Source organism: Hibiscus syriacus, unplaced genomic scaffold (assembly GCF_006381635.1).
Source record: "Hibiscus syriacus cultivar Baekdansim isolate YM2019G1 unplaced genomic scaffold, ASM638163v2 tig00110561_pilon, whole genome shotgun sequence".
Lineage (NCBI taxonomy): Eukaryota > Viridiplantae > Streptophyta > Magnoliopsida > Malvales > Malvaceae > Hibiscus > Hibiscus syriacus.
In genome coordinates, this window is record NW_024062782.1 from 280,808 (window position 1) to 308,351 (window position 27,544).

The window sequence follows — 27,544 nt, forward strand, 5'->3', positions numbered from 1 at the left end:
AAAGGAAGAATATAATTTTCTTTTTTGATCTAAGAACTGTATGGTTCTTTTTTCTCTGGTTGATTTAAAGGTAAACCCATATTTTTTTGTTGTTGCAGAACTTCTTCTTTTCAGTTGTTTCTGCTTGATAATGGCAACTAGTAAGTGTCATTTCAGCTTTCAGCATGTATAAGTATTTATATATAATCTTCTTTTGATTCGCTAAGATTGTCATAATATTTCGTTAATCTCATATGGTGATTTATGCGGGGCTTCAGTTTGAAAATTCATGTGAAGTTGGAGGCTTTTCCAACCTGACCAATGCTTACTGCTTGGTTGCAATTGGAGGGTCCGAAAACTTCTATAGGTGAGTGTCTTCTACGGTTTTCTTTTTGTATTCTAGATAATATGCTAAGGTTATATTGTCACCTTGCAGTGCTTTCGAGTCGGAGTTGGTAGATGTTATTCCAGTTGTTAAGACCTCTATTGCTGGCACTAGAATAATAGGACGGCTGTGTGCTGGTGAGAATTTTTTAAGGCTTTACCGATCTTATCTGTTAGATGCCTCTGACTTTGCTTATCCGAGCGTTCTTTGTCCGGCAGGAAATAAGAATGGGCTACTTGTCCCCCACAATACCACAGATCAAGGTAATTTTATGAGTTATCATGAAGAATGGTGACTTTCTTCTATTGTTATTATTACTGATTCGGATCTGAACTGTGGGATATTAAAACTTGAGGCTTTTAATCTCATTTTGTCCTACTTTTTGAAGTTTAAACTCAGTTTCTACTTTCTAACGTTAATGTTGGCTTATTCTTTCTTATCGAAGAACTTCAACACTTGCAGAATAGTCTACCGGATCAAGTTGTTGTTCAGCGCATAGAGGAGAAACTGTCTGCTCTGGGGAACTGTATCGCTTGCAATGATCATGTTGCTTTGTCACACACTGATCTAGACAAGGTAAACTTATATATGCCATACTAATAATTAATTAAATTATTACCAAGTGCGGTGAAGAGGACACCGTCTTTCCATTTTATTTGAAGGAGCAAGAACATGTTTGAACTCGCATCAAAATTATTGACACTATGACTCTTTCGTTGTGGGTCTTTAATCTTGGTTTGAAAAGATCCTTTAAAGATAGATACCTGAACATTGATCTTAAAGCCTGATGTTAAACTAAAGCTGTCGGTGCCTCTTTTGCTTCCGACTTCCGGGTAAGATGGCACGAGTATGAATGTGTTTCTTTTGCATCTTTATGATATTAAATCTGTTTGTGTGCAATTTGAATCAGGAAACTGAGTAGATAATTGCAGATGTTCTTGGTGTAGAAGTTTTCAGGCAGAAAATTGCCGGTAATATTCTCGTAGGGAGCTACTGTGCCTTTTCCAACAGAGGTGGCTTGGTAAGATTGCATCTCTTCTTTAAGAAACGATAATTACCTCGTATTTTCTCTTGAATTATAGGTATGCATGTATTCTGATTTTGGTTGTTGAAATGGTGCAAGGTCCATCCTCATACATCGATTGAGGACTTGGATGAGCTTTCGACGCTTCTTCAAGCTCCACTGGTGGCTGGTACCATCAATCGTGGGAGCGAAGTAATTGCTGCCGGGATGACCGTAAATGACTGGACGGCCTTTTGCGGGTCGGACACCACTGCAATGGAGCTATCCGTGATAGAGAGTGTGTGCAAGCTGACAGAAGCGCAGCCTACTGCCATTGTTGAGGAGATGAGGAAGTCATTGATTGATAGTTATGTTTTTTTTTTTGATGTTTGGGTTTTGCTTTTATGTCAATGCTATAGTACAATGTTTAATGTGATCTTATTACAAGTAATGAAATGACCATCCAGCTCAGTTGATAGAGCACAAGGCTCTTAATCTTGGGGTTGTGGGATCGAGTCCCACGGAGTCTCCTACGGAAGCTGCTCTCAACCTGTCGTTAGGGACATTTTACTATTCTGCCTCTCCCTTACCCCATTACATATAGGAATAAGGGTCGGTTAATTTTTTTATTATAAGTAATGAAACAAAAAGGGGCCTTTTGTGTGACGTTTACTATTAGATCGAGAAAACAACGAAATGTATATTGTGAATTCATTCGAGATAAATGATTTTGATGATGTTCACAAACTTTGGTTTAAGTGGTAAGTAGTTTAATATAACTGAATGTAACTTTTGAGTTCGAGTCATTGTGTATACAGAAAACATAAAATTCTCGTTGGGAGACTCGCTTAACAAAAATCAGGTGTGCGACCCGAATCGATTTGAATTAATCTGAAAAGCTTTTGAAAAATAGAAGGGCGACCAAAAAAATGATTTTGATGAAGTTTGAGTATCGGTGCATTCTTTTTGCTTTCATTTTTTTCCTTAGAATTTAGTCATCTGTTGGAATTAGGGTGTAAATGTGATTGTTCATTGATAGTAGGCTATTCAGATTATTATTTTGTCTGATGGGATACGTAGCATTATTGTTTTTAAAGTTTAGGGTAAATTATGTGTCTAGTATATAAACTATTAGTTTTAGTTCGTTTTAGTATATAAACTTTCATTTTTTTAATTATACTTAGTTTTTGTTTCATTTTAGAAATCTGTTCAAAATTTAATTTTAATTTTTTTAAAAAATTGAAAGTTTAGGTATTAAAATGGATAAAAATTTATAGTTTAGGTTCTAAATGCGTTAAGTTTAACAATGAGGTACTAAAATGAAATAAAAATTAAATGTTAGGTATAGTTTTAAGAAAAATTGAAAGTTTAAATACTAAAATAAATTAAAATTGATAGCTTAAGTATTAAATGCGCAGTTTTTCTTAAAAGTTATTTTTGAGAAGAAATTAAACTTTCTTTGGTTATTTTTGAGAAGATATTGGTGCTTGTTACTATTAGGGGTGTAAACGAGCCGAGTCGAGTTCGAGTATTGCTGAGCTCGACTCGACTCGAAAACTCTAAAATGCAGCTTGACTAGATTCGAAAACTCGCGAGCTTAAAATTTTTAAGCTCAACTCGAACTCAAAATCATGAATTGAAGCTCGTGAGAAGCTCAAAAAGGCTCAAAATGAAAAAAAAAAAATCTTAAACTTAACTAGATTGAAGCCTCAAACTCAAACTCAAACCTGAACCTTAAATACATAAAAATCTTAATGTATTTAAAAAAATCAACACATAAATATTAATATTATTAATATTTTTTTTAAAAAAAATAAAATCTTAATATATTATATTTTTCGAGTTGCTCACGAGCTTTTCGAGTCGAGTATCAAGTAGATCGTTTCGGCTCGTTAAGAATTCGAGTTGAGCTCGAGCTCGAGTCGAGTCCATTCGATCCGAGTATTTATCGAGCCTTGACCGAGTCGATTTCGAATAGCTCACGATATGTCTTGTCTCATTTACAGCCCTAGTTGTTATTTTAGCTTGTAGTTGGTTTTGTGGCTTGTATCTCGGGTTCAATTTATTCTTGTAAGGCTTGGATCTAATCTCTCTAATATTATTACGGGATACTCTTTTTCCTTCACTTAGAGTTAAGGAGATTTTTTAACGATACCCTAATTATATATTTGTATTATCGCACTAATAAAATTCTTACTTTTCAAAAAAAAATACGGGGTTTTGTTTTTGACCTTTTAAATATGCAAACTTTTTAAAATATACTTTTTTAATATTTAACTTGTTTTTATATTTATATTTAAATTTAGGTAAAATGAACAAATAGTCCCCTAATTATAGAGTATTGCTTTTACTAGTCGAAAAATCATTTCAATAGTCAATGAATTTAATAAAGTAATATTCTATAGTCAAAAGATAAATTTGTAATTTTTTAATAGTCGATAGACTTAATAAAGTATTACTCAAATGACTTTACCTTTTAAATTTTAAGTTAGAATAAACAAGTTTAAAACGTACGAAGATTTTGGTTTAAACAGATAATCGATTATGATTTTTTTGAATTAAAAACCCGAATAAAATAGCATTCTATAACACAATACATAGTAAGGTATAATTTGATTAAAATATTATTAACATGTTAGATGAAACGATAGCATAATTTGATGTAATAGTTTCAGTCTATAAAATTTATACATTTTATCAATTGATAAAAAATTTAAATATGAGGAGTTAGAGTATTTGACAAACTGTTCGTGAATCGTTTGCACAATATCTATTTATGTTTTTTTTATTAAATTAAACAAACAAATATAAATAAAATTTTTATGTTCATTTAATAAAAGAACGAACATGAATAAGAATATGTTCGGCTCGTTATCGACTCATTTCTCGGCTCGTTTAGAAACTCATGTACTCGGTTTCTATTTTCCTTTTATTTTTTTAATATTTTAAATATTGGTGAAAGTAGAGACTAAATAGAACATAAAGTGAACATTGAAGTTCAAACTGTGAAGCCTAATAAAATTAAAGACTAGTGATGTAATTTCACTATTTTTCTTTGGCCGACAAAGAAAATGATAAAAAGCTGGTGTTGATTCTCAACATTAAACGAACATGTTTGTGAATGTTAAATAAACATGTTCACGAAAGTTAAACGAACGAACATGAACACCTTCAAAAATAAATAAACAAACACAAACAGAATACTGAAACTTTAAACGAACATAAACCAAACATGAACACCTTAAAAAATAAGCAAATGAACAAAAACATAACTTTACTCGTTCAAGCTCTATTCATCTACTCCAAATTTTACCCTATAATGCAATACTCATAAGTAACACCCAAGCCCAACTTAATTTTAATTTAAACTCATTTAGAAACTTAGAAACTCAATTCATTCAACAAATCAAATATTCAAATGCCAATTGGTGAAGATACCCTAATCTGAATATTTTCTAGATCCGAGTTCAGGACTGCTAACTCGTCAGGCTGTTTTTGGGATATTGCCATGAGAAGACACTTAGCTGATTGGGAGATGTTGCAATGGAATGAGCTTATGGCTTTGTTGTATAACTTCAATCATATGCCTTTAATTGATGATAGTTTAGGATGGACAGGAGAAGGAGATAGGTGTTTTTCAGTGAAATCTTGCCTTAAAATTTTTCTTAGTAGAGTTGTTGATTGTTTTAAGTGGGAAAGAAACGTTTGGGTTGTTGTGGCTCCTCCTCGAGTCGAATCTTTTGTTTGGCAAGTGGTGCACAAGAAGATTGCTGTCAAAGTAGAGTTAATAAAATATAGGGTGCAAGATATAGAAGACACATTATGTCTATTCTGTGGGTTGGCTCAAGAAATGGTTTCCCATCTTTTCTTCTCTTGCAATATGTCTTGGGGGTTATGAACTAGCTTTTTGCATCGGTGGGAGGTTTCCTTTGCAATTCCAGAGTGTCCTATGCTTTTTTTATCTGTTTGGGCATATCTTGTACCTAAATTAAGGGTTTGGGGTTCACCCCAAGAGCTGTTTTATGGTTGATTTGGAAAATGAGAAATGATATTGTTTTTAATAATAAGAAATTGGATTGTGTTATGCTATCTTTTCTATCGAGATACCGAGCAACAGCTTGGTTTTCTTCGAAGTTTCCAAATCTAATGGTTTCCTTTGATAGCCTTGTGGGGGACCTTGCGTTAGCTGATCGTGCGATGTGCTCTGCTAAGAGGACTTTAAAGCCAGTTACTTGGTCTCCTCCTCCGTCAGGATTTGTTAAAGCGAATGTTGACAGCGCGATGGATAAGTGGTGGTCGAAGGGTGGCATTGGTGGGATGATTAAAGATGAGAAAGGAGTGATAATGGGTTTGTTCTCTGAAAGTATTGGATCCGGGCCTCCTATTATGACAGAGTTGATGGCGGTAAAAAGAGGCTTGAATTTGTTTATGGATTTAGGGTTGTCGACAAACCAAAGGCTTATTTTGGAAACAGATAGTCTTGTGGCATTCGATTGGATAAAAAATACATTAAGTTCCACCCCGATGTTCCTATCCTTAGTAAAAGATATTGCAGAGATTGTGGTAGATAAAGGTGTCATTGTGCGTCATGTGGTGAGAGTAGTTAATTGGGAAGCAGATAAATTCGCTAAACTAGGGATTGGTTAAGTGGAGGGGATTTATTTTTTTGTTGTCTTGTTTCTAGGGAAGTTTTGACAACTTAGGTTTATGTTTAAGTGTGTTACAGGTTGAGTCTTATTAGAAGGTTGTTTTATGTAAGGTAATTCTTATGCTTAATTGCAGTGCATCTCTGCGCAGTGTTGCGGGGGGCAATGATTTTGGCGTTCTTGTAATCTTATTGTACTTGTTTCTTATGCAATAAAATTTCTAAGGCACTCTTTTCCTCCTTCCAATTTCCTTTAAGTCCCTGTTGCTTGACGGATATGAAGGGGGTTTTTAATGAGGTCTTCCTTATTATCAAAAAATAATAATCTGACACTGTCCATTTCCATCCCTACTTTACTCAATCAACATCACCATCATCCATTCCATCCCTACTTTCCCTCATTCAACATCACCATCATCCAACTCACTACAGGAATTCGATCAAACTCAAATTTGCATATATTTAATGTCATAAAAAGGTATCTTCTACCAACAACTAGTTAGTCTAGTGAGATGGAACATTAGATCTCTTAAGCAAGTATCAGTTGGTCATTGTGAATGGAGCAACTAGGTTGGGAGGGTTACTCCCAATCTCCATAATGGACCCTTATAGTGTCCGATCTGAATTAACCAATCAATAGATTGGAAATCGGTGTGGTTTACAAAAAGGGTTCCTCTCAAAACTATAATTATTCAGATGTTTTACTGAAAGCATAAGCAACATAGATAATATACCACAAGGTAACTACAAACACCCGTTACAATTTATTTAACCAAATCACATAATGCTAATTTGAATTCTCAGTCGAGCTACGACAATCTATTCCAACATCCTTTTTCCCTTAAAAGAAAAAAAAAATCAATAAATGTAGTCTCTGTATTCCGAAGAGTACCTAATAAGAGCTCTGCTTGATAAAAATTTCCCGTTCTTGCTGCTAGCGTCAATGTTGTTGACTTTGTCATCTCATGAGGATATGTTTCTAGTCAAAACTATATGAGGAAGTTGTAAGCAGTTCTATCAACAGACTCGACAAGAATGGTTAGGATAGCCGGAAAACTAAGTCACAATTCCTCTGAGTGGCGTTAGCCACCTTCTGCATTATCATGGACTCAGCTTGACGGACTGCTCTCTGGGATCCGGTGATTGTCACTTTCCTGCCAAAGGTAAATAAAAGATAGATATGGCTTTTAAGAAAAGAAATAAAGAAAAATCACGTCGTTAACTTACTGCTTAGGTAACAGAACGATAGAGTGGGATTGTTATATACCTATCTGTTGTTCCAGACATGAAGTCGCCTCTGTCCGATATTTTTATCCTCGCCCCACTTACCTGCAATGACAAAGCGCTCAACTTTGGAATATAAGTAAAATAAATTAACCAAATGGTATGTGTTTTATCACTTATAAACCTGACTAATTTCCATGATATTCCTTCCACCACGACCAAGAACCAGCCCGATATGGCCATCTGAAACACCAATAGTGATAGAGTTGCTACGATCCTCCTGGACAGACATATGAAAGACTTGGATCAAGCACGATACATTATTCAATTTAATTCAAAAATAATAAGGATTTAGGAAGATATCAAAATGATTATAAGACCACAAATACTGCAATACAAAAGAAATGTGTCCGTGAACAGTAACGAAAAAGAGCATAGGCCCGTCTTATATAACCATTTAGAAGTCAAAATAAAACAAATTAATGTAGTTTCTCTCAGCAGTAAACAGAGTAAATAGCGTCAGTTACCACACACATAAATAGATAAAGCACAATAGAAAGAGGTGAACCTTTTGATTCGGAAACTTCCCTCCAGTCCCATTTGGTGGATAGCTCATTGAATTGTAAGTCGCTGTTGCAGCGGAAGGAAGCACATATGCATATGGAATACCATGAAAACCAGAGAAGAAAACACCTAAAATTTCAAGTTAAAGAAACCTTACTTTAGTATACAGTAATGATTACAGAAAGGAATAATACCAAGATTAATGCCAATTGCTCATTAAGGATATTTCTCAAAGAACACATGATCATCAAGAACTGAAAATTTCATAACAGGATTAAGATATAACTGTTAAGGAGGCAGCATGATAAGGCGTGATATAGAAAGCAATAGTGGTGCTCATGAAGCAGAGACAAGTAATGCAGGGTAGAAGTCTCTTTAGACTCGGTGGCCAAATAAAAAAACACACCTGCATATGAAAATGGAGCATTTATAGCCTGTGAGTAGTGAGGATCTTCACTAAGCTTAGACAGAACCAATTCAATTGCTCGCATCTGCTCATCTAGAGTGCCTGTCAGTGTCACTAGCCTATCATTCAAGCCGTAAAAATTGTTATCCTGTGGAGATATCTTAATGCCAGCTTGGGAATCCACAATAAATGTCCTACGGAAAGGCATAAATAAAAAAAAGGAATTTCAATATCAGTTGAATGCTCGAATAAGGGGGCAATAACACTGCACACCACATAAAACAATCATTTTTGTGTGTGGGTAATATATTCTCACTTCCTCGGATGCATTAGCACAAAATAACACGTTAATAATGATAGTTTTCTTTCAAGACAGCAAGGACGTTATGAGCTCTTCTTACAAGATGCAAAAGAAACATTATTTCATAGGTGAATTTTCAAATCATATCGATAAAAAAAAATCAGAGTATCCATGTAGACTTCTTACTTTATGGTAGCCCCTCCTTTCCCAATTATGCTGCCACAAGAGCTATTGGGAACAATTAGCCTCACCTTTGTTCTTGGTTCAGTATCATCATTATCTTCAAGATTGAGCTGACAAAGAGAAAACATACATATGTAACAATTTAAAAAAAAAATAGAGTTAAAAGTTATCATAAAGGTCACCTCATTCAATAATTTCGCAAGGATAAGTTCCGTAACTTTGAGTATTTCATCAACTGTTCCAGAGACCATAATGATCCTGTCCGATGTTCCCGGGAAAAATTCATAATTGCGTGACAACTGAATTCGAGCTCCCGATTTTGACTGGAAATCAGTAATTGTTGAGCCACCCTTTCCAATTACAGAACCAGCCGCGGCATTGGAGACAAGAAATCTAATATATGTAAGTTTCTCCCCATTTTCTGACATAAGAAGAGCAAGAAAAGAATTAATGACTTAGCTCTGAGATCTTGATTTCGTTCTTGATGAGGAATTTCGGAAGCAAACATAAAATGTTCAACCATTAGACCAATCTCACACGTTAATCATTACATTAGAAACATAAAATATCCAGATTCAAACAATTTCACACATGAATCATTATATTATAAACAGGAATGACATTAAGATTATTGTCGTTAAGTCAAAAGCAGAGAATGAAAAGCTTCGACGGAGAAATTGGAAGATCAGATCAGGAATTACCGGAAGTCAGCGATCTAGGGGGTGTCAATGATCTCTTCCTCGCCGCCTCCGGTGATGACACGTAAGAAGACTCCGTCGACTCCATTCTTACTTCTCTCCTCTTGTAGACCTAAATCAAAACAAAAAATCAATAACATTACAGAAAGCAAATCAATATACCAAAAAAAACGCTGAGCTTATGAAAAATAATCAAAAGATTCCTCTAATTAATACAATGTGAAAAAAACGCTGAGATCAGTACCTTTTTTATACAAAATTTGGTTTCTAGTTTTTACTTTTCAGTTCATAGCGTTTTCTTCTTCTTCTTCTTCGGTATGATACTCTTGAGAGCTGAAGGTTTCTTTTTCGTTATATCGTTCACTGGCCGAGTCAGGATCGTTCGAGTTTATTTTATTTTGTTGTATGGGTAAATTACAACGTTGCTCACTCTACTTTACTGTATCTCCTATTTTTCTCACTAAACTTTTAATTTTTCTAATTTGCTTACTAAATTTTACAAATTAAATCATTTTGCTCACTCCCCTGTTTTCTCTCTAATGGTTGATGACGTCACCGGATACCACCACTGACCACCGTTGACAACCGTATATGATGGTCATTTGATCCTAAAATGGGATGGGTCGCCTTGCCTTGACGTCGTGAGTTTGAATCCGACCTCCATTTTGTCAGAAGTTGCTCCAAAGTCCACGAATTTGAGATTGAAAGTGATGAAATATAAACGTTTCAGTCAAAATTCATATGTTTTGGGACATTTTCCGGTGAAAAAATCACTAGATCCGGACTTAGGGAATCGAGACGAGCCGACCCATCCAATTTTGGGACCGAACGACCACCATCTATTGCGGTCGACGGTGACTGGAATGAAAATGACGTGGTGGTCGACGGAGAGAAAAGAGAGAAGAGAAGGAAATAAGCTAAATTACACCATGAGTCATTTAACTTTACTCTATCTCATATTTTACTCACCAAAATGACTTTGTTTTATAATATATTTGAGTTTTTCAAAATGGCATCGTTTTGATTCCTATGCCACATCATAACACAGTTAAAAAGTTAACGACATAGTGAGCAAATTGATTCAATCTGTAAAGTTCAATGAGCAAATTACAAAAATTGAAAGTTCGGTGAACAAAATAGGAGGGAGAGTAAAGTAGAGTGAGGAACCGTATAATTTATCCTGTATAGTTATTTTATGGGTAAAATACATATTTAGTCATCCATCTATTCGCATTGTCCCGTTTAAGTCATTCAACTATTTTTTTTAAATTATATCGTCACGTTTTGGTTTCGTTTTGATAATTCACTGTTTTGGTTTCATTTTGGTCACCTTTATTTTTTAACAATGGGTGACCAAAATAAAATCAAGATGCAATGTTGGGTATGATTTTAAAAAATTATAATAATTAAGTGACCAAAACTGAATCGTGTGAATAGTCAACTAATTAAATACATAATTTACCCTATGTTTTAAAAATTAAAGCGAGAAAACCCTTATTTAATTGGCTGTTGGTGAAATTGAAGAGATCTACAAAGTCAGCCCACAAGTACATCTCTATGTCATTTTAATATGTACTAGGAAAAGAAAATACAACCTACTTAATTTTTAATTTGATCCAATTTAAAAATATATTTGAATCCAATTAATAAAATTTAGTTTTAATTTAAATTCACAAAATGATTCGAATGATTAATTTTAACTAATTTATTACACGAAGGACTGCAAAAAATTACTCCTACGATCCCATTAAATGTGTCCCTTGTTGACTTTTAAAAAGTCAAAGTTTTTAAAATTTAACCATAGTTATTTTAAATAACTAAATTTTATAAAATATATAATTGAAAACTACTTCATTTAAAGTTTTTAAAATATATTTTTTATATTTTTATTAATAATAAATTTTAAATAACAATGAGTCAAAATTTTAAAAATTTAATTAAAAAAATCAACAGTAGTCAAAGTTTAAATAATATCATATGAGATTAGTAGCGGATCTAGAAATATTTCTTAGAGTAGATACACTTATGTTAACAACATAAAATTTTTTAATGGGATAGGTACAAATAAAATTTGAGAGTGGACACTATATGTAAAATAAGTAACTAATCGAATAACACTCAAATTTTAGAGTGAGTACGAAAAATTTCAGGATAGGTATTATCAATAAAATAAATAAACTAATCGAAGAAAATTCAAATTTTAAATACCTACACTAAATGAGATGCAAAGTGTCATTTGATAAGAACAAATCATTTGATGAAATTAAATTTGAAAAAGTATTAGGTTGTCATTGAAAAAAGATGATAGATTAGACATATATTTAGTGAACATTATCTTTGTAGGGCTTTCCCAATATTATCTTGGGATCATATGACTTTCTCTAGTCCTTGGGTGGTGTAATAATAGTCTATATAACCTAATGAATTTACGCATGGAATTATAAAATAAATATATTATATCAATAATGATCTAATTTCAATTTACATAATTATATATTTAATTTAATCAAAAGACAATCACATAATCATTAAATACTTTTGATATATAATAAAACATATAATGAGGACAAAGAAAAAGAACATATTCTCTAACCATATTGGATGGAAGTCGATAATTGACTAATGATTAATATATATTATTGACATGATATTTTCACATGTATTTAATTGTTAACGTGACATGTGTAAAATTATCTAAAGCGATGATGTGGTATATATTATATCTTTTAAAGTAATGATAGGAAATGTGTTATGTTATCTAAAGTGATGGCGTGGATGTGCACGTAAGAAATTAAACACGTGTGAAAATCCCACATCAACAACATGTGTTGATTGTTAGTCAACTTATAGTTTCCATTCAACATGGATTGTTTTGACTGATAATTGAAATATTATGGCTAAAATATTCAATGAATAAAGTGATTATTTATAAAAAGAAAACGTTGAGAATATTTTTTTATTATATCTATAAAAATGTAAGAATAACTAGGGGTGTGCAAATCCGAGTATCCGGGTTTTCGGGTACTCGAAGTACCGGATATCTAGATCTTTGGTAATTGATTTCTTGGCCCGAGTCCCGACCCGTATTTCGGGTACCTGGTTCAAATTATTAATTAAAACACACACAAAAATTTAAATGTTCGAAACTTCGAATTACATTGTCCAACTTCTAAGCATAAAATTTAAAAGTTTGAAATATAAAATCTAACAATCCATAATATAAATAAAACGTAAAAATATAGACTAAGACTATATGGTGCCTTTTGTATGGTAGAAACATAAGGTGCATATATACCATATAAATTTGTAATTCATAAATATTATTATAAAAATAATTTATAAGTATATATTTTTTTAACACTATGATACAATTAAAATATATAACCCATGTATATACGCATTGATGACCCATATGATGAGTTTTCTTTTATTTGTTCAAATATGATAAGTTTTTTAGTTGCTTATATAGTTTTTATGGAATGTTATATGTATACACTTTTCATGTGATTTTTATATTACATTTTTATATATATACTATAGTTTTTATGGAATGCTATATAATATTATTAATAATTAAATTTATAATAATATAATATTATTTTATAAAAAAAATCCCTAACTGGGTACTCGGGTACCCGAAAAAATTCAATTTTGTGACCCGGGCCCGACCCTGCCGGTAAATTTTTTTAGAAAATTACATGGTTTTTTAGGTTCGGGCCGACGGATTGAGTCAACCGAGTCAAGTATTTTTGCACACCCTAAGAATAACAGCTTTGTACTAATGTATACCAGTAAACTAAAATTGTAAGAAAAATATTAAAACATTTAGACTTAATACAAAAATAAGTGATGAAATGATATTGTTTTTTCAGTCATTTCAGGTGTCTAACGTTACAAATGTTACTATTTTAAGTGTGTCGACGGTAACGACCGTTAAAATGTCCGTTAATTAACAAAGGTCACATTTAGATAATTTTAATAAATTATCTTAACAAACTTAAAAATATTATTATATTTTTTAAAAACCTTAAAATTTTAAAATTAACAAAGAAAAATAAAAAAATTCCTAAAACCTCTAACCTTAACCTTACCATCTCCATTGTAGGACATTACTGTTTTCGCCTCCGCCACCCTTGGCATCTCCCTTGTCGTTCGTCTTTGCCCCTGTTGTCGTGCGCACCGTTAGATCATCTGGGTGTCGTAATTTTTGGTGTTTGAGTTCACCATTTTCTTTGTCGGAGACATCAGGTTTCTAGGTTCTTCAAGTTTACCTTATCGTTAGGTGGAAGTTTGATCGATGGCAACGATGATAAATGAAATCGATCGACGTGTGCATAGGAATTGAGGAATTGAGGAATTAAAGTTTTCAAAGTTTTTATAATATTTAAGAAACGTTTGGATTTTTAAAAATATAATTTTAAGTTTTTTTATTTTAAATTAAAATTGTAAAATTATATAAATATCACATATGTCATTTAACAAAAAAAATTAACGACTGCTACAATCAAGACGCTTAAAATTGTAACGTTTATAACATTAGATGCATAAATTGATCAAAAAATAATTTAAGCACTCAAATAAGAAAAAAGTATAGTTTTATCATTGGAAGTCAAACTTGATAATAACATTTGAATCAACTTCTATTAATTGTTTATCAATGTTGATACCCGAGGCATGTTCTACTCCATCCTCCGGCACAGCGCTCGTATCCATTCAGTCTTGATTTTTCAAACGATGATTAGTGTGTATTGAGTTAAAATGATCCCTCCAACATATGTCTTGTTTTATTGAGTTCTTTAACTATTAAAAGTTATAAAATAGTTATCCGACTATTTATTATGTTCTAAATTCATCTTTTTTCTGTTAAAAATTTGACGGTAGTCTGAACTTGACATGACTGGAATATTATAAAATCTAATCATATAATCTCAAACGACTATCATATCTTAGTCAGCATGTTAATGTTCAACTCGGATGACTGCCAACTTTTTAAAGGGAAATGACAAGTTTGAAACATAATGAATTATCGGATGATCATTTTATAACTTTTAATAGTCGAGTGACTCAACAAAGCATCATCTTGTAGTCGAGATACCATTTTGTAACTTTTAATAGTCAGAGACTCAACAAAACAACATCTTATAATTGAAGGACATTTGTGTACTTTAACATAAAAATAATTAAACAAAATAAACTATATATCTAGTCACCCACTTATTATTTCATTTTTGATTTTGATTATTTAACTTTTATTTTATTTTCAAAATCATACAAGTTAAAAAATAAATGATGATCACATGATTTTTTTTAATTTCCACGTTACCTTTTTCTCTTCTTATTAGTAATTAAGTGATGTATTTTAATTAATTTTATTCTATAAATTAAATGGTGACACGCGTCATTCTCTTTGCTAATAAGTAATTTAATGATTTTAAATGATTTTATTCCCCTAATTAAATAACATGTCTCCATAGAAATAAAATAAAGGGATTTTACTTTATCATCAATCGGATCCAAATTCCTTTCATTTCCAATCAGAGGAAACTCGTACCGATACACATTGAATACAATTTCCAGTAAATACACGTGATCAACGAACTGCACATAATCAATCCGTACAGAAGAAAAAACGACAATGACATGTGGACATGGATATTTGAATGTTTGGAATACTCCACAATGGCATGTTCTATCTCGTATATTGACGTATGTGTTACGTTGTATGCCTTCGAATGGCCTCAAATATTCAAAAACACGGAATTGATTTTGTTCGTGAGAGGCAGCATGTCACACTAATCACGTTTCAGTGTTGCAGAAAGGTTTGCAATTTTCTATGGAGTTATGGGTGGATTCTGTGACCACCTGTAATTCACTCATTTGCTTGTTTTCCCAAATTTACAAACATGGTTGCCAAACAATAATATGTCACTTTGATAACATAAATGATAGGCAAATGTCACACTCCCTTCAGTGATGAATTGATTGCCTCAGCCAAGTTCGTTGTCATGTGATAATATTATCTGCCCCATCACACTCGGGATTTTAGCAAGGTAGTTGTAGCCTTCTCGATTCATGTGTCTCAGTTCTTCAAATAGCTCGTTAACCTTATTTGTGGAATACGAGTGGCCTACTCATTGAAAATGCAATAGTTAATTATAAATAATAAATGACAAGATATCTGAATCCAAATAAATTGAAAGATGTACATTAGACGTTCATCTTCGTTCCTAAATTTTTGCAAATAATTTGCGATAATATAGCGTAAACAGTAACCGGTGATAAATATATAGAGGCAACCAAAATAGTCTCATATGCTCGATTGTGTATCTGATCCCTGCTCCTATGTCAGAAATAAGACATATCCTAGCAGGACACTCCCACAAAACATGTGATAGAACATATATGTGCGAGTGCTAAAAGAAGAACTCCCAAAAGTCTATATCTTCTCTTTCAACTATTGTGAATACGATGGAATTATTTTCCTATTATTGTCCTATGCCATTACCAATAATATTATTTGTGTGTATCCATCGTACAACCAACTGCTATCGATCTGAACCATCGGTTTACAGTATCGAAATGCATTAACACACTGTAGAAATGTCCAAAATAACATGTGAAATTGGCATGCACCTTTTACGACACGATCATTTTTGTACTCCAGCACAATTTCCAATTTGAGTGTAACACCCTAATTCGATCCGACACGTAAGTCGATGGACTATGATGTCACAAGAAACCACCTAAATGATCAACCATTTTTTTAAAAACATTTATCCAAAGCACAATAATATATATCATCAAGTACCATATACTGACAAAATAATAGTAGTTTAACACAGGGGAGCTCTTAACATAAGTCTCCAAAATATGATAATAACAAAATACAGAGTTTTCGACTCAAATACATATAAGGGACTATGATAGTACATGCCCACTAAATACTCGAGACATACTATGATAGTGACTAAGTCTAGAAAGCTCTGAATCAGAGACGTACTCCTCGAACTATCACCTAAGGACCTGTACACAGAAACACATTTCATACACTGAGCTCACAAGCTCAGTGTGACATAAATAACCCAACTACACTACATGCATCCAACATGCAAGCATGATACAATATGGTCATGAATAATCGAAAACACTCAAGCAATAAGTAAATATCATGGTGTAGTTTGGGGTCACTTAGCCTTACAGAACTCACACTCCTCTTTACTTACTACAACACTTAAGAAAGACCTAGGTCACACAGTATCAACTACTCCCTAATAATTGGGTTGAGTCCGGGTCACTAAGCATCGACACTTTACCCAACTAGTCTACTCCTCTAGAGTAATCAGGACGTGTCCGGATCACTTAGCATCGGCACAACATCCAACAAGCATTAGAGTACCTAATAACTCATTTGGAATTATCTAGATAATCCTTACACAAACACGCTAGCGTCGTTAAGTAACTCAAGTGTCCTCGTCATTTCCTGAGCATAAAAAAAGGAACAAGTGTTATGGAATCTTACCTCATTAAGACCTTATGTTATCACACATTTAATTACTATTACCACTTTAGTTTTAGGAATAATATACCCTTTAAAGGAACTCCATTTCACCTTCCCCAAATCAACTACCGAAATTTCTCAGGGTTTCATGTGGTTATCGATACTCACCTAAGAGTATCGATACTCACCTAAGAGTATCGATACTCACACTCCTCAGTATCGATACTAAACTTGTATTCGATGTTTCATAAAATACCCCAGTATCGATACCCCTATGGGGAGTATCGATAATATCCCCTTGGTATCGATACCCCTGAGTATCGGTACTAAAATAGCACACTGGAATCCAAAATGTAACCTCGACTATAAATACTTACTTTTGAGTATAGATACAACACGAAAATTATTGATACTCCCTTGATAAGTATCTATACTCCCTGACATTCATTCAAATTTTATCCACCCAAAAAGAACAATATTGATATTGTTCTTACAATACTGATACCCTCGACATAGAACCTTTGTTTTCTCTCGTGAAAACACTCCTAAATCACTCATAAGGTATCTTCAACGTCCCCATTTGGTGTTTAATACTTATTTAAAATGCAAGGAGCATAAAAGACATCACTTTTAGCATAAATAACAACAAATCCTGATTTTATGATTTAAACCCCCACCTAAGTGCACATAAAGGCTCATACAAACAACATGCATTAAGCTTAACATTATGATCAACAAGAAGTAGAGAAAGGTTAGAAATGTGTTACCTTACTCTTAGGATATGTAAAAATAACCCTAAGCTCACCCAAAAGTCTCTTTGCCTTGACCCTTGAAGCTTTCACTAACTTCTCTCACTAGAACAAACAAAAAAATGAGATATTAACTCTCTTAAAGGCTTTAAACGTTAGAAGTAAGTTTTCTAAGATTTGGAAACGTTTTAGAGTTTTCTCTAAACTCTAGAACTCAAAACCTCTTAAAACCCCTACCTTGACCACCATGGCCAAACATTAAGGTTGTGAGCTCAAAATGTAGCTATAGAGAAGATGATTACAAAGCTTACATTCTTAAGTTTGGACTAGCGATTAACACCAACAAGTTTCCACTTTTAGATTTCTCACAACCAAAGAGAGAAGAAGAAAAAAATATAGAAATCATGAAGAGAAAGACAATGAGAAGCCTCTTCCTATTTTGGTGTTTAAATTCCTACGTGATTTCATCATCCCATTAAGAGAATTCAGCCTTTAAAGTAAATTAGGGGAAATTTACACTCCTAGCCCCCCATATTTGATACTCACTTTAAAAATACCCTTTTTAAGCTTTATTGGGCTCAAGCCCAAACCAAAACAACTATACCTTGACCCAAAACTCCTAAATGGTCTTTTTAGACCAAATAAATCCTTTTGGGGTTTACCCAAAACACTAAGCCATAAATTGAGGCGTGACAACTCTCTCTTCTTTAAAAGAAATTTCATCCTTAAAATTTACCTGAGTAGAACAGATGCGGAAATTTGAGTTATATGTATTCTTCGATCTCCCATGTTGTTTCTTCGACCCCATGATTTCTCCACAATACCTTCACCAGTGGAATATGCTTGTTTCTCAATTCCTTGACCTCCCGATCCAAGATCCTCATTGGTTCCTCTTCATAGGTCATATCTTAGCTTACTCCAATTTGCTCCAATGGGACAACATGGGATGAGTCCGAACGATACCTCCTAAGTATCGACACATGGAAGACATTGTGGAAGTGCTCTGGCAAGGCCAAACGGTAAGCAACATGTTTGACTCTCTCAAGAATCTAATTGGGCCCAATCAAACGCGAAGTCAATTTTCTTTTTCGTCATAACCGAAACACTCTTTTCCAAAGTGCCACCTTAAGGAAAACTTTTTCACCAACCTCAAACTCTATATCTTTGTGCTTCAAATCTGTATACGATATTTGATGATCAAAGGCTTCTCTTAGTTGATCTTGAATTAGTCGAACCTTCTCTTCTGCCTCACTAATTAAATTAGGAACAACTGGCTTCATATCACTAAGTTATGTCCAACACAAGGGCATCCTACATTTACTCCCAAACAAGGCCTCATAATGAGCCATTTGAATGCTTGACTGGTAGCTATTGTTGTAGGCAAACTCAACCAATAATAGATGATCCTCCCAACTTCCCTTGAGATCTATCACACAACATCGAAGCATTCCCTCTAAAATATGAATCACAGGCTCTAACTGTCCACCAGTCTGCAGATGAAAGAAAGTGCTATAATGTAGTCGAGTATCCAAAGCCTCATTAAGTATCTTCTAGAACCTCGATGTAAAACGAGGATCTCAATAAGTGATGATCGATAATGTAACTTTGTACTATCTCAATATCTCCTAAATATACAACTTAGCTAATCTCTCGAGGGTAAAGTCCATATAAACGGGTAAGAAGTGAGCAGACTTGGTTAGTCTGTCGATCACTACCCAAATGGTATTGTGATTCCTTCTCGTCATAGGTAATTCGGTCACAAAGTTTATGGTTACTATATCCCACTTCCACTACGGAATTTGAATGGGCTAGAGTAACCCTGATGTGCCACTTTCACTAGCTGTACGTTAAACATCTAGATAAAAACTCAGATATTTCCTTCTTCATATATGTCAACCAATATAACTGACGAAGGTCTTGGTACATCTTGTTTTCTCCCGGATGTACTAAAAATGGACTACAGTGCGCCTCCCCAAGGATCTTGGCTCTCAACTCACTGACTAACAGAATACACAACTATCTTTGATGGTACAACACATTACCATCATTTAACTCAAAACCCAACACTTCACCTCGACGGGTTTGTTCAACCTTGGCCATTAAATGGGTGTCAGTCCTTTAAAGTTTCTTGACATTTTTAACTAACTCGGGTTTAACTTGTAACTCAGCTAGTAGTCCCCCATAAATAGTCAAACTCAAATGTGCAAGTAAGGCTCGAAGATCGAACATTGTCTTCTAGCTCATAACATCGACTACTACATTAGTTTTACCCCAGTGATAGTTGATCACATAGTCATAATCCTTGAGTAATTCTATCTAACATCGTTGCCTCAAATTCAATTCCTTTTACGAGAGTAGTATTTCGAACTCTTTTGGTCAATAAAGATGTAGCATTTCTCCCCGAAAAGATAGTTCCTCCAAAAGGCGAAGACTATAGTTGCTAACTCCAAATCGTGAGTAAGATTATTATACCCATGTTGTTTGAGCTATTGGGACGCGTATGCAATCACCTTTCCCTTTTGCATTAACACACAACCTAAACCATTTAGTGAAGCATCACTAAACACGGTGTAGTCCTTGTCTGATTCTGGTTGTGTCAACACTGGTGCTTGGGTCTAAATTTCCTCTAATCTCTCGAAGCTCTACTAATGTTTTGTAGTCCCAAATGAACGTCACTCCATTTTGCTGCAACTTTGTCATCGAATCAGTAATCATGAAAACCCCTTTACAAAATATCAATAATAACAGTAGGCCCTAGAAAATTGTGCACCTCAGATATATTCTTTGGGGGTTCCAACTCAACTACAACTTGAATCTTTTGCGGGTCTACCCAAATACCCTCATCGGCCACCACATGACCAAAGAATGACACCTTAGGGAGCCAAAACTCACACTTGCTAAATTTGGCATACAATTGACACTCCCTCAAAATCTGTAAAACAGTATGAATGTGGTAGTTGTGCTCTTTCTCAGAATGCGAATACATCAAGATTTCATCAATGAAAACTAATACATGGAATGTGATTTCCTTCTAAACCGTTGGATTTTATTTGATTTAAAGAGTCACACCTTTCCAATGGATACCTAACATCCTGGGAAAAGCGAGGTCAATCAAATCCTCGCTTTGGGATAAATGCAAGGCTTGTTATAAATAGGGCCCATTTTGGAAGGTTTCTTACATCGATTTCAAAGAAAAATGCCAAAAAATGTTTTTTTAATATTTTCGAATTCCCGATAAAAATATTAACAAAAATTGTACTTCACGTTGCTTCTAACTCCATCCTTGATTTTGTCAACATGCAGTTGAGTTGCAAGTGGTTTCTTGAAGCTGGTGATCACGATTACATTTTCCGAAACATTTCCATGAAGAATATTACCATCATGCCATGTGATCAACACTAGAAGGTGATTCACCAAAGATGCCTTCATGCTAACAATATTGAAGCTTTATACAGAGATGACATGTTTAATTATTTTAGTGAAACAAATTTGGACTCCGACTTACATTGTTTGAAGCAATCAGTCGATAGAGCTCATCTTCTTGCCATATATGTCTATGGTCTTATTCTATTATGTTCTGGGGGCAAATCGGGGGATGAAGGACTTCAAATCGTGAGAGCTCTTGATCTCACGAAAATAAAATTACTACATGAATCATTTTTTTACATTTACAATCGTGGTATCGTCACCACATTGCCTTCCCAGAACAAATCAAAGATTGTAGTTATCCTACCAACTATGCACGTATTTCAGACCTCCAACGTTGGTCCCGACATTATGACAATATATGTACTTGTTATGCTTCTTGTTTTTTGAACCATGAAGCAAGTTTATTTCGTCAAGTTGTACATGACTATCATGTTTTCTATTATTAGTGTCTATTTAAATAACAATATTCTTTTTAGAAATGTTATTGTCCTAAATTTTATGTAATCAAAATATAACGTACGAATTTTATATAACGTAGAGGATATGTAATTTTTTAAATTAAATACTATTTAATCAAAAAATGATTAAATTTAACACTAAAATAAAAATTTTCGAAAAAACAACACATGCCTCGCTCTTTAGAAAATGCGAGGTACCTTGGATACAACTCGTGATAAATTTCTCGGGACGTTTCAATTTCTTGGAAACCTCACTTTACGCAAAACATGAGGTATTAAATACCAATATTAAATTTTTTTCCTCTAAAAAGTTTGTCCTGGTGGGATGTTCCTCGCGTCTTGTAGAAAGCGAGGACCATACGCACGTCTCGTAGGATGCGAGGTAGTCCTACATGTGCACTTTGGGGGTTATTTTTCCAATAAATTTGCTAAGGGGTTATTCTTAAAAAAATAATTAATGGGAGTTTGTAATATAATAACGCAAAAATAAAAAACTTATATAACGGTTAAGAAAACTTATGCATATAATATTATTTTTATGGGTAAAGTACACAAATGTTCTCTTGATTATAGGGTACCGTTTTATTAAGTCTTTGACTATTAAAAGTTACAAAAGGTTCCTCTGAATATAGAATGTTGTTTTGTTAAGTCTCTCGACTATTAAAAGTTACATAAAGATCACTCGACTATTTATTATGTTCCTAACTCCTCATTTTCAGTTAAAAAATGACAGTTGTTAAAGCTGAACGTTAACATAATGATTGGGATATAATAGTCATTTGAGATTCTATGATCAAATTTTATCATATCATGGCCAACAGGTTAACATTCAACTCAAAACACCGTCCAATTTTAACAAAAAAATGACAAGTTTAGAATATTATGAATAGTCGAGTGATCATTTTGTAACTTTTAATAGTTAAGGGACATAATAAAGTTGTATCTAGAGGTGTTCAAAATTTGGTTTTAACCGAATTAACCGACCTAACCGAATTAATTCGGTTAATTCGGTCGGCCACCGAATTAATTCGGTCGAGAAACGATTAAGGTTTTTTTGGATATTCGGTTAACGGTTAATTCGGTTCGAAATCTGTTAATTAACCGAATTAAACTTAATATATATGTGTGTATATATATATATATATTCACCTTAGCCCGTCAGCAGCCCAATACCCCCCCAATCCATTTAAAAGTTAAACCCACTCAAATGGCCTAATTAATTTTAATTAATTAAAATAACCTAAAAACTAAATGTAAACATTACCTTTGGCTTTCAATCTCACCTCACCACTTACCAGTGACCCCCCGAGCTTTCATCAAACATTCATTTCCTCTCTCTATCTATCTCTCTCTAATCTCTGCTCTTTCGATTCAGGTTAGCTTCCTAACTTAAAAATTCTAGATTTTCTCTTTGATTAGTTTACTTACCCCCTAAAAATTTTAATTACTTGCTTGATTTAGGGTTTATGATTTGATATCGTTTCTGTTCTGTGTTTGAGATTTTTTCTCTTTTCTTTCATTTGGTTAATGTTTATGGAATTTACATGATTTTTTCCTATCTATTAGTTGTACCTGCAAAACGATACAAAATTTAAAAGCGTGAGAGGCTTTGTTGCCAAATGTTTTTTAATGTTCAAATCAGTGAGAGATTTTCTAGGAATGAAGAACAAAATCGTGTACCTTGTCTTAAAGTGTTTTTGTTGGGTTAGATCTTTACCCATAAATTGATTTTGACTTTATTATTAACGTTTCCAGTGTCCGAGTATGTAAGGCGCCACCTATTTTCGACATTTCTTGTTTGCATTGAATTAGGTTACCCGTTTGGGATTTAAACCACTCGACATCATCTATGTTGATCTCACTCTGTATTGCCTTAATTGCATTGCTACCGGCTTTTAAGCTATTGAAGACTGCTTTATGCTTGCTTGCTAGTTCAATATCCACCAACTGAGAGAAGAATTAGTATTTTAAATTCATATATAAATTTTGCAATAGTTACACCAGAACCCAAAAGTAAGGACGTAAGGTAATTTGGCAATATAAAATTTTGAAAGAAGGAAAACATAAACTATTATGGGAGTTGAGAAAAATAGTTGAATTAACTCAACAGAGAAAATTTGACTTTGGAACAAAGTAATAAAAAAAAATATATAGTAGCCTACTCTATCTATCTCACCACTTACCATTTACCCCCCAAGCTTTCATCAAACCTTTTACATTCACTCAATAGGAATCTTAATGTGATTATTTCTTACTTTTCTTTAATTCTCATAGTTTGCTGTAGATATCCAATATGGCAGCATCTGCTGAGGGAACTGTTTCACCCCCTTTATCAAATTCAACGACTGAAGCTTCAAGTCAAATCAACAACACAAGAGGGACTGCAAATAAACGTAAAGTTATTCCTTTAAAGTTAGAAGTATGGACTCACTTTACTAAGTTTTTTAATAGTGAGGGTGAAAATAAGGGTAGATGCAATCATTGTGAGAAAGAATTTTGTTATGATGGGGAAAAAAATGGAACTGGGTCATTAATATATCACATGAAACAGTGTAAGAAAAATCCTAACAACATTGACACTAATCAAAGCAATTTAGTGTTACCTAGTAAGGATATTCGAGGAGAAGTAGGACATCTCAAAACTTGGAAATTTGATCAAGAAACAACTAGAAAGGTTTTAGCCCAAATGATTGTCACTGATGAATTGCCTTTCAAGTTTGTTGAGAGTGAAGGATTTAGAAAATTTATGTCTGTAGCATGCCCCAAGTTTCATATTCCTTCAAGATTGACTATAACTAGAGATATTTATCAGTTGTACTTGGATGAAAGGACTAAGTTGAAACAATATTTAAGAAGTTCATGTTCTAGAGTTTGTTTAACTACTGATACATGGACCTCTATGCAAAGAGTTAATTATATGTGTCTCACTGTGCACTTTATTGATAACGATTGGAAATTGAATAAGAAAATCATAAGTTTTTATCCAATTTCTAGTCATAAGGGAGATGCAATTGGGATGATGATTGAAAAATGCTTATTAGATTGGGGGATTGATAAGTTGTTCATTGTCACTGTTGACAATGCAACTTCGAATGATGTTGCTATTGGTTATTTAAGAAAGAGATTTAGTCCTCGAGGGGGTTGCATTGAAAATGGTAAATATCTTCATATAAGATGTATTGCACATATTGTGAATTTGATTGTTGTTGAAGGTTTAAAGGAAATGAACAAATATGTTGCACGTGTTAGGGGGCTGTGAAATATGTGAGAACATCTCCAGCTAGATTGAAAAAGTTCACGGAGTGTGTTGAGATGGAAAAAATTGAGAGCAAAAAAATGTTATGTCTTGATGTTTGTACTAGGTAGAACTCTACCTATTTAATGTTAGACATTGCTGAAAAATTTGAGAGAGCTTTTGAGAGATTTGAGGAGCAAGATACAAATTTTAGGACTGAACTTGAGTTAGGAGAGGGCTGGCCAACTGTAAATGATTGGACTTGTGTTAGAAACTTGAGGATTTCTTGGAACATTTTTATGAAGTCACTTTGCGTGTTTCAGGTACTTCATATATCACATCTAACAATTTTTTTGATGAACTTACTGAAATTTGCATACTTTTAAGGGATGCTCAATTAAGTGCTGATTTTGAATTTAGTGTTATGGCCATGAGGATGAAAGATAAATTTGAGAAATATTGGGGTGATATTGAGAAGATGAATATGCTTGTTTTTGTTGGTTGTGTGTTAGATCCTAGGTAGAAATTAAGTTATCTTGAATTTGCACTTAGTGAGATGTATGATTTGGAAAAAAGTTTTGAAGTGATGCAAAAGCTAAAAGAGACTTTGAATGAATTGTATGATGAGTATAAGCCTCGAGTCTCCAGTGATGGCATCCATTTAAATGTGAGAATTTCTATAAGTGAACCACAACAAAAAGTGAAAAGACGCGTGAAAGATTTGTATAAAAAGCGTGTGATTGAAAGTGGTGGTGAGGATCAAACATCTGAATTAGATAAATATCTAGGAGAGGCTGTTGAGAATTATGATGATGAATTTGATATCTTGTCATTGTGGAAAGTCAATAGCCCTAGATTTCCAGTTATGTCAAATATGGCCAAAGATGTATTAGCTATACCGCTTTCTACCGTCGTTTCAGAGTCTGCATTTAGTACCGGTGGATGTGTGCTTGATCAATTTAGGAGTTCTTTAACTCCTAAAATGGTACAAGCTCTTGTGTGTACTCAAGATTATATTAAAAAGTCATCAACCGAAGAGGAGATCAAGAAGTTTGAAGAACAAATTCAAGAGCTTGACAAGATTGATAATGGTATGTTGATTCTTTATTTATTAATTTTAATTTAATAAGTGAATTTATTTTGAGGATAATTGACACAACATTAATTGATTTAATCATTTTAACTTTTAGAATGCATTACAACCTACCCTCAATTCATAAGCTCATAGGATTCTGCACTGGCAGCATTGTGAGTATGAGTTGAAGGGTATGCATTAATTGTAAATTGCATTATTGCAATGTACTTTAGAGGTTATATATATGGTTTTTATACTGTAATTTTAGTTTTAAAATAATATCTTTTTCTTGTAGAGATAATGCAAATGAAAACTTTTTGGGAGGATTCATTTGGTGCAAATGGAGTATTTTGAATACTGTTTTTTTGTGGTAATTTTGTCCCTTACATTCCTTTTAAATTCATTAGCTTGAAGTGATGATGTTTACTGAATAAGATTGTATTACATTAGATTGAGTTAGCTTAGCACTTATAATTTTAGCATTGGTTGATACTTAAGAGATATATTTGATATTTATACCTTTGATTGTTTTTGATGGTTCAAACTGAATTTTGCATCTCTTTATTTCTATGTTGTGCACTGTGCATGTAATATGTTCTGCACTTGATAGAGAACATCTTGGTTGGAATGGTAGCAGCATCCAACAACTTAGTTCTGATTTATTTTGTAGAATTGCAATATTGTAAATTGTTAGTGTAAACTGTTTGTATCAGACTGAATTATGCTTCCAGTTCTGCACTTAGTTCTGATTTATTTTGTAGAACTGCAGTATTGTTGGGTTTGTTTTTTGAACAAAATTGATAGATACAAATATCTTATTTTAATATAATGTTTGAATCAAATTAATTAGATATTGCAAACTGTTTTTTAATTAAAAAACTATTAAATTCAAAAATTCTAAAAAATTTCGGTTAATTCGAAAATTAACCAAAATTTATTTGGTTCGGTTAAAACTTTCATAAAAAAGTTCGGTTCGGTTCGGTTAACGGTTAAAGAAAAAAAAAGTTCGGTTAATGGTAGTTCGGTCAGTTCGACCACCGAATTAACCGAATGAACAACCCTAGTTGTATCATATGAACTATTTGTATATCTTGCTCTATTTTTATTAATGAAATCCAATTTTCAATTACATTGTTAAAAAATAATTGGGTAATTATTTATATATTTTATAAAATTAATATTAAATTACTAAAGAAATAAATTTATGATATAATATAAATTTTAAATTATTTAAAAAATAAATACTATAAATAGTTTACAATTATATTTCCTTTTTATATTCTATTTTCATTACCTAAATAAAATCCAAATGCACGAACCAAGTGACTTTGGTAGTAAATGAATTATTATTGTTCCTTGATGATATCGGGTTGGAGCACCAGAAACATTAAAGGTGTGAGCGTTCAATATTAAATAGTTAAAAATTATCTTTAAATGTATAACACCGTATAATTATCACATATTAATAAAAAAAATTCAAATTTTTATAAACAATTAAATTTAGTACAATTAAAAATAAATTTGTACAAAAACCAAAATGTTTTATGACGTGTTACTCTTGTGTAAATCGGCGCGTCTTTTCCGTAAATAAATTTAGTAATTTTTAAAAATGAAACCAAAAGAAAATTAAACCCAAAAAAAAAAGGCAAACAGAAAACAGATTTCTCTGTCTTTTTAATTGTAAGTAATTTTCTGGCATTCCTATCGGCTTT

At 33.1% G+C, this 27,544-nt stretch overlaps 1 protein-coding gene and 1 pseudogene across 2 annotated transcripts; one reads left to right on the top strand and one right to left on the bottom strand.

Moving 5' to 3' along the window:
• The first annotated feature begins 233 nt into the window (after positions 1-233).
• Positions 234-6,014, top strand: LOC120132350 (annotated as a pseudogene).
• An 837-nt stretch (positions 6,015-6,851) lies between these two features.
• Positions 6,852-9,544, bottom strand: LOC120132354 (protein BTR1-like). 2 transcript variants are annotated; one of them, XM_039149134.1, is made up of 8 exons: positions 9,392-9,544; positions 8,873-9,111; positions 8,694-8,800; positions 8,207-8,400; positions 7,805-7,866; positions 7,421-7,516; positions 7,280-7,341; positions 6,852-7,166 (listed from the first exon to the last, which is right to left on the bottom strand). In XM_039149134.1, the coding sequence occupies exons 1-8, from the start codon at positions 9,474-9,476 to the stop codon at positions 7,052-7,054; spliced, it is 960 nt and encodes a 319-aa protein (XP_039005065.1). In that variant the 5' UTR covers positions 9,477-9,544; the 3' UTR covers positions 6,852-7,051. The 2 variants fall into 2 exon arrangements, with proteins under 2 accessions (XP_039005065.1, XP_039005064.1); XM_039149133.1 differs by having other exon boundaries at positions 7,805-7,929; positions 9,392-9,543.
• Between the last annotated feature and the right edge of the window lie 18,000 nt (positions 9,545-27,544).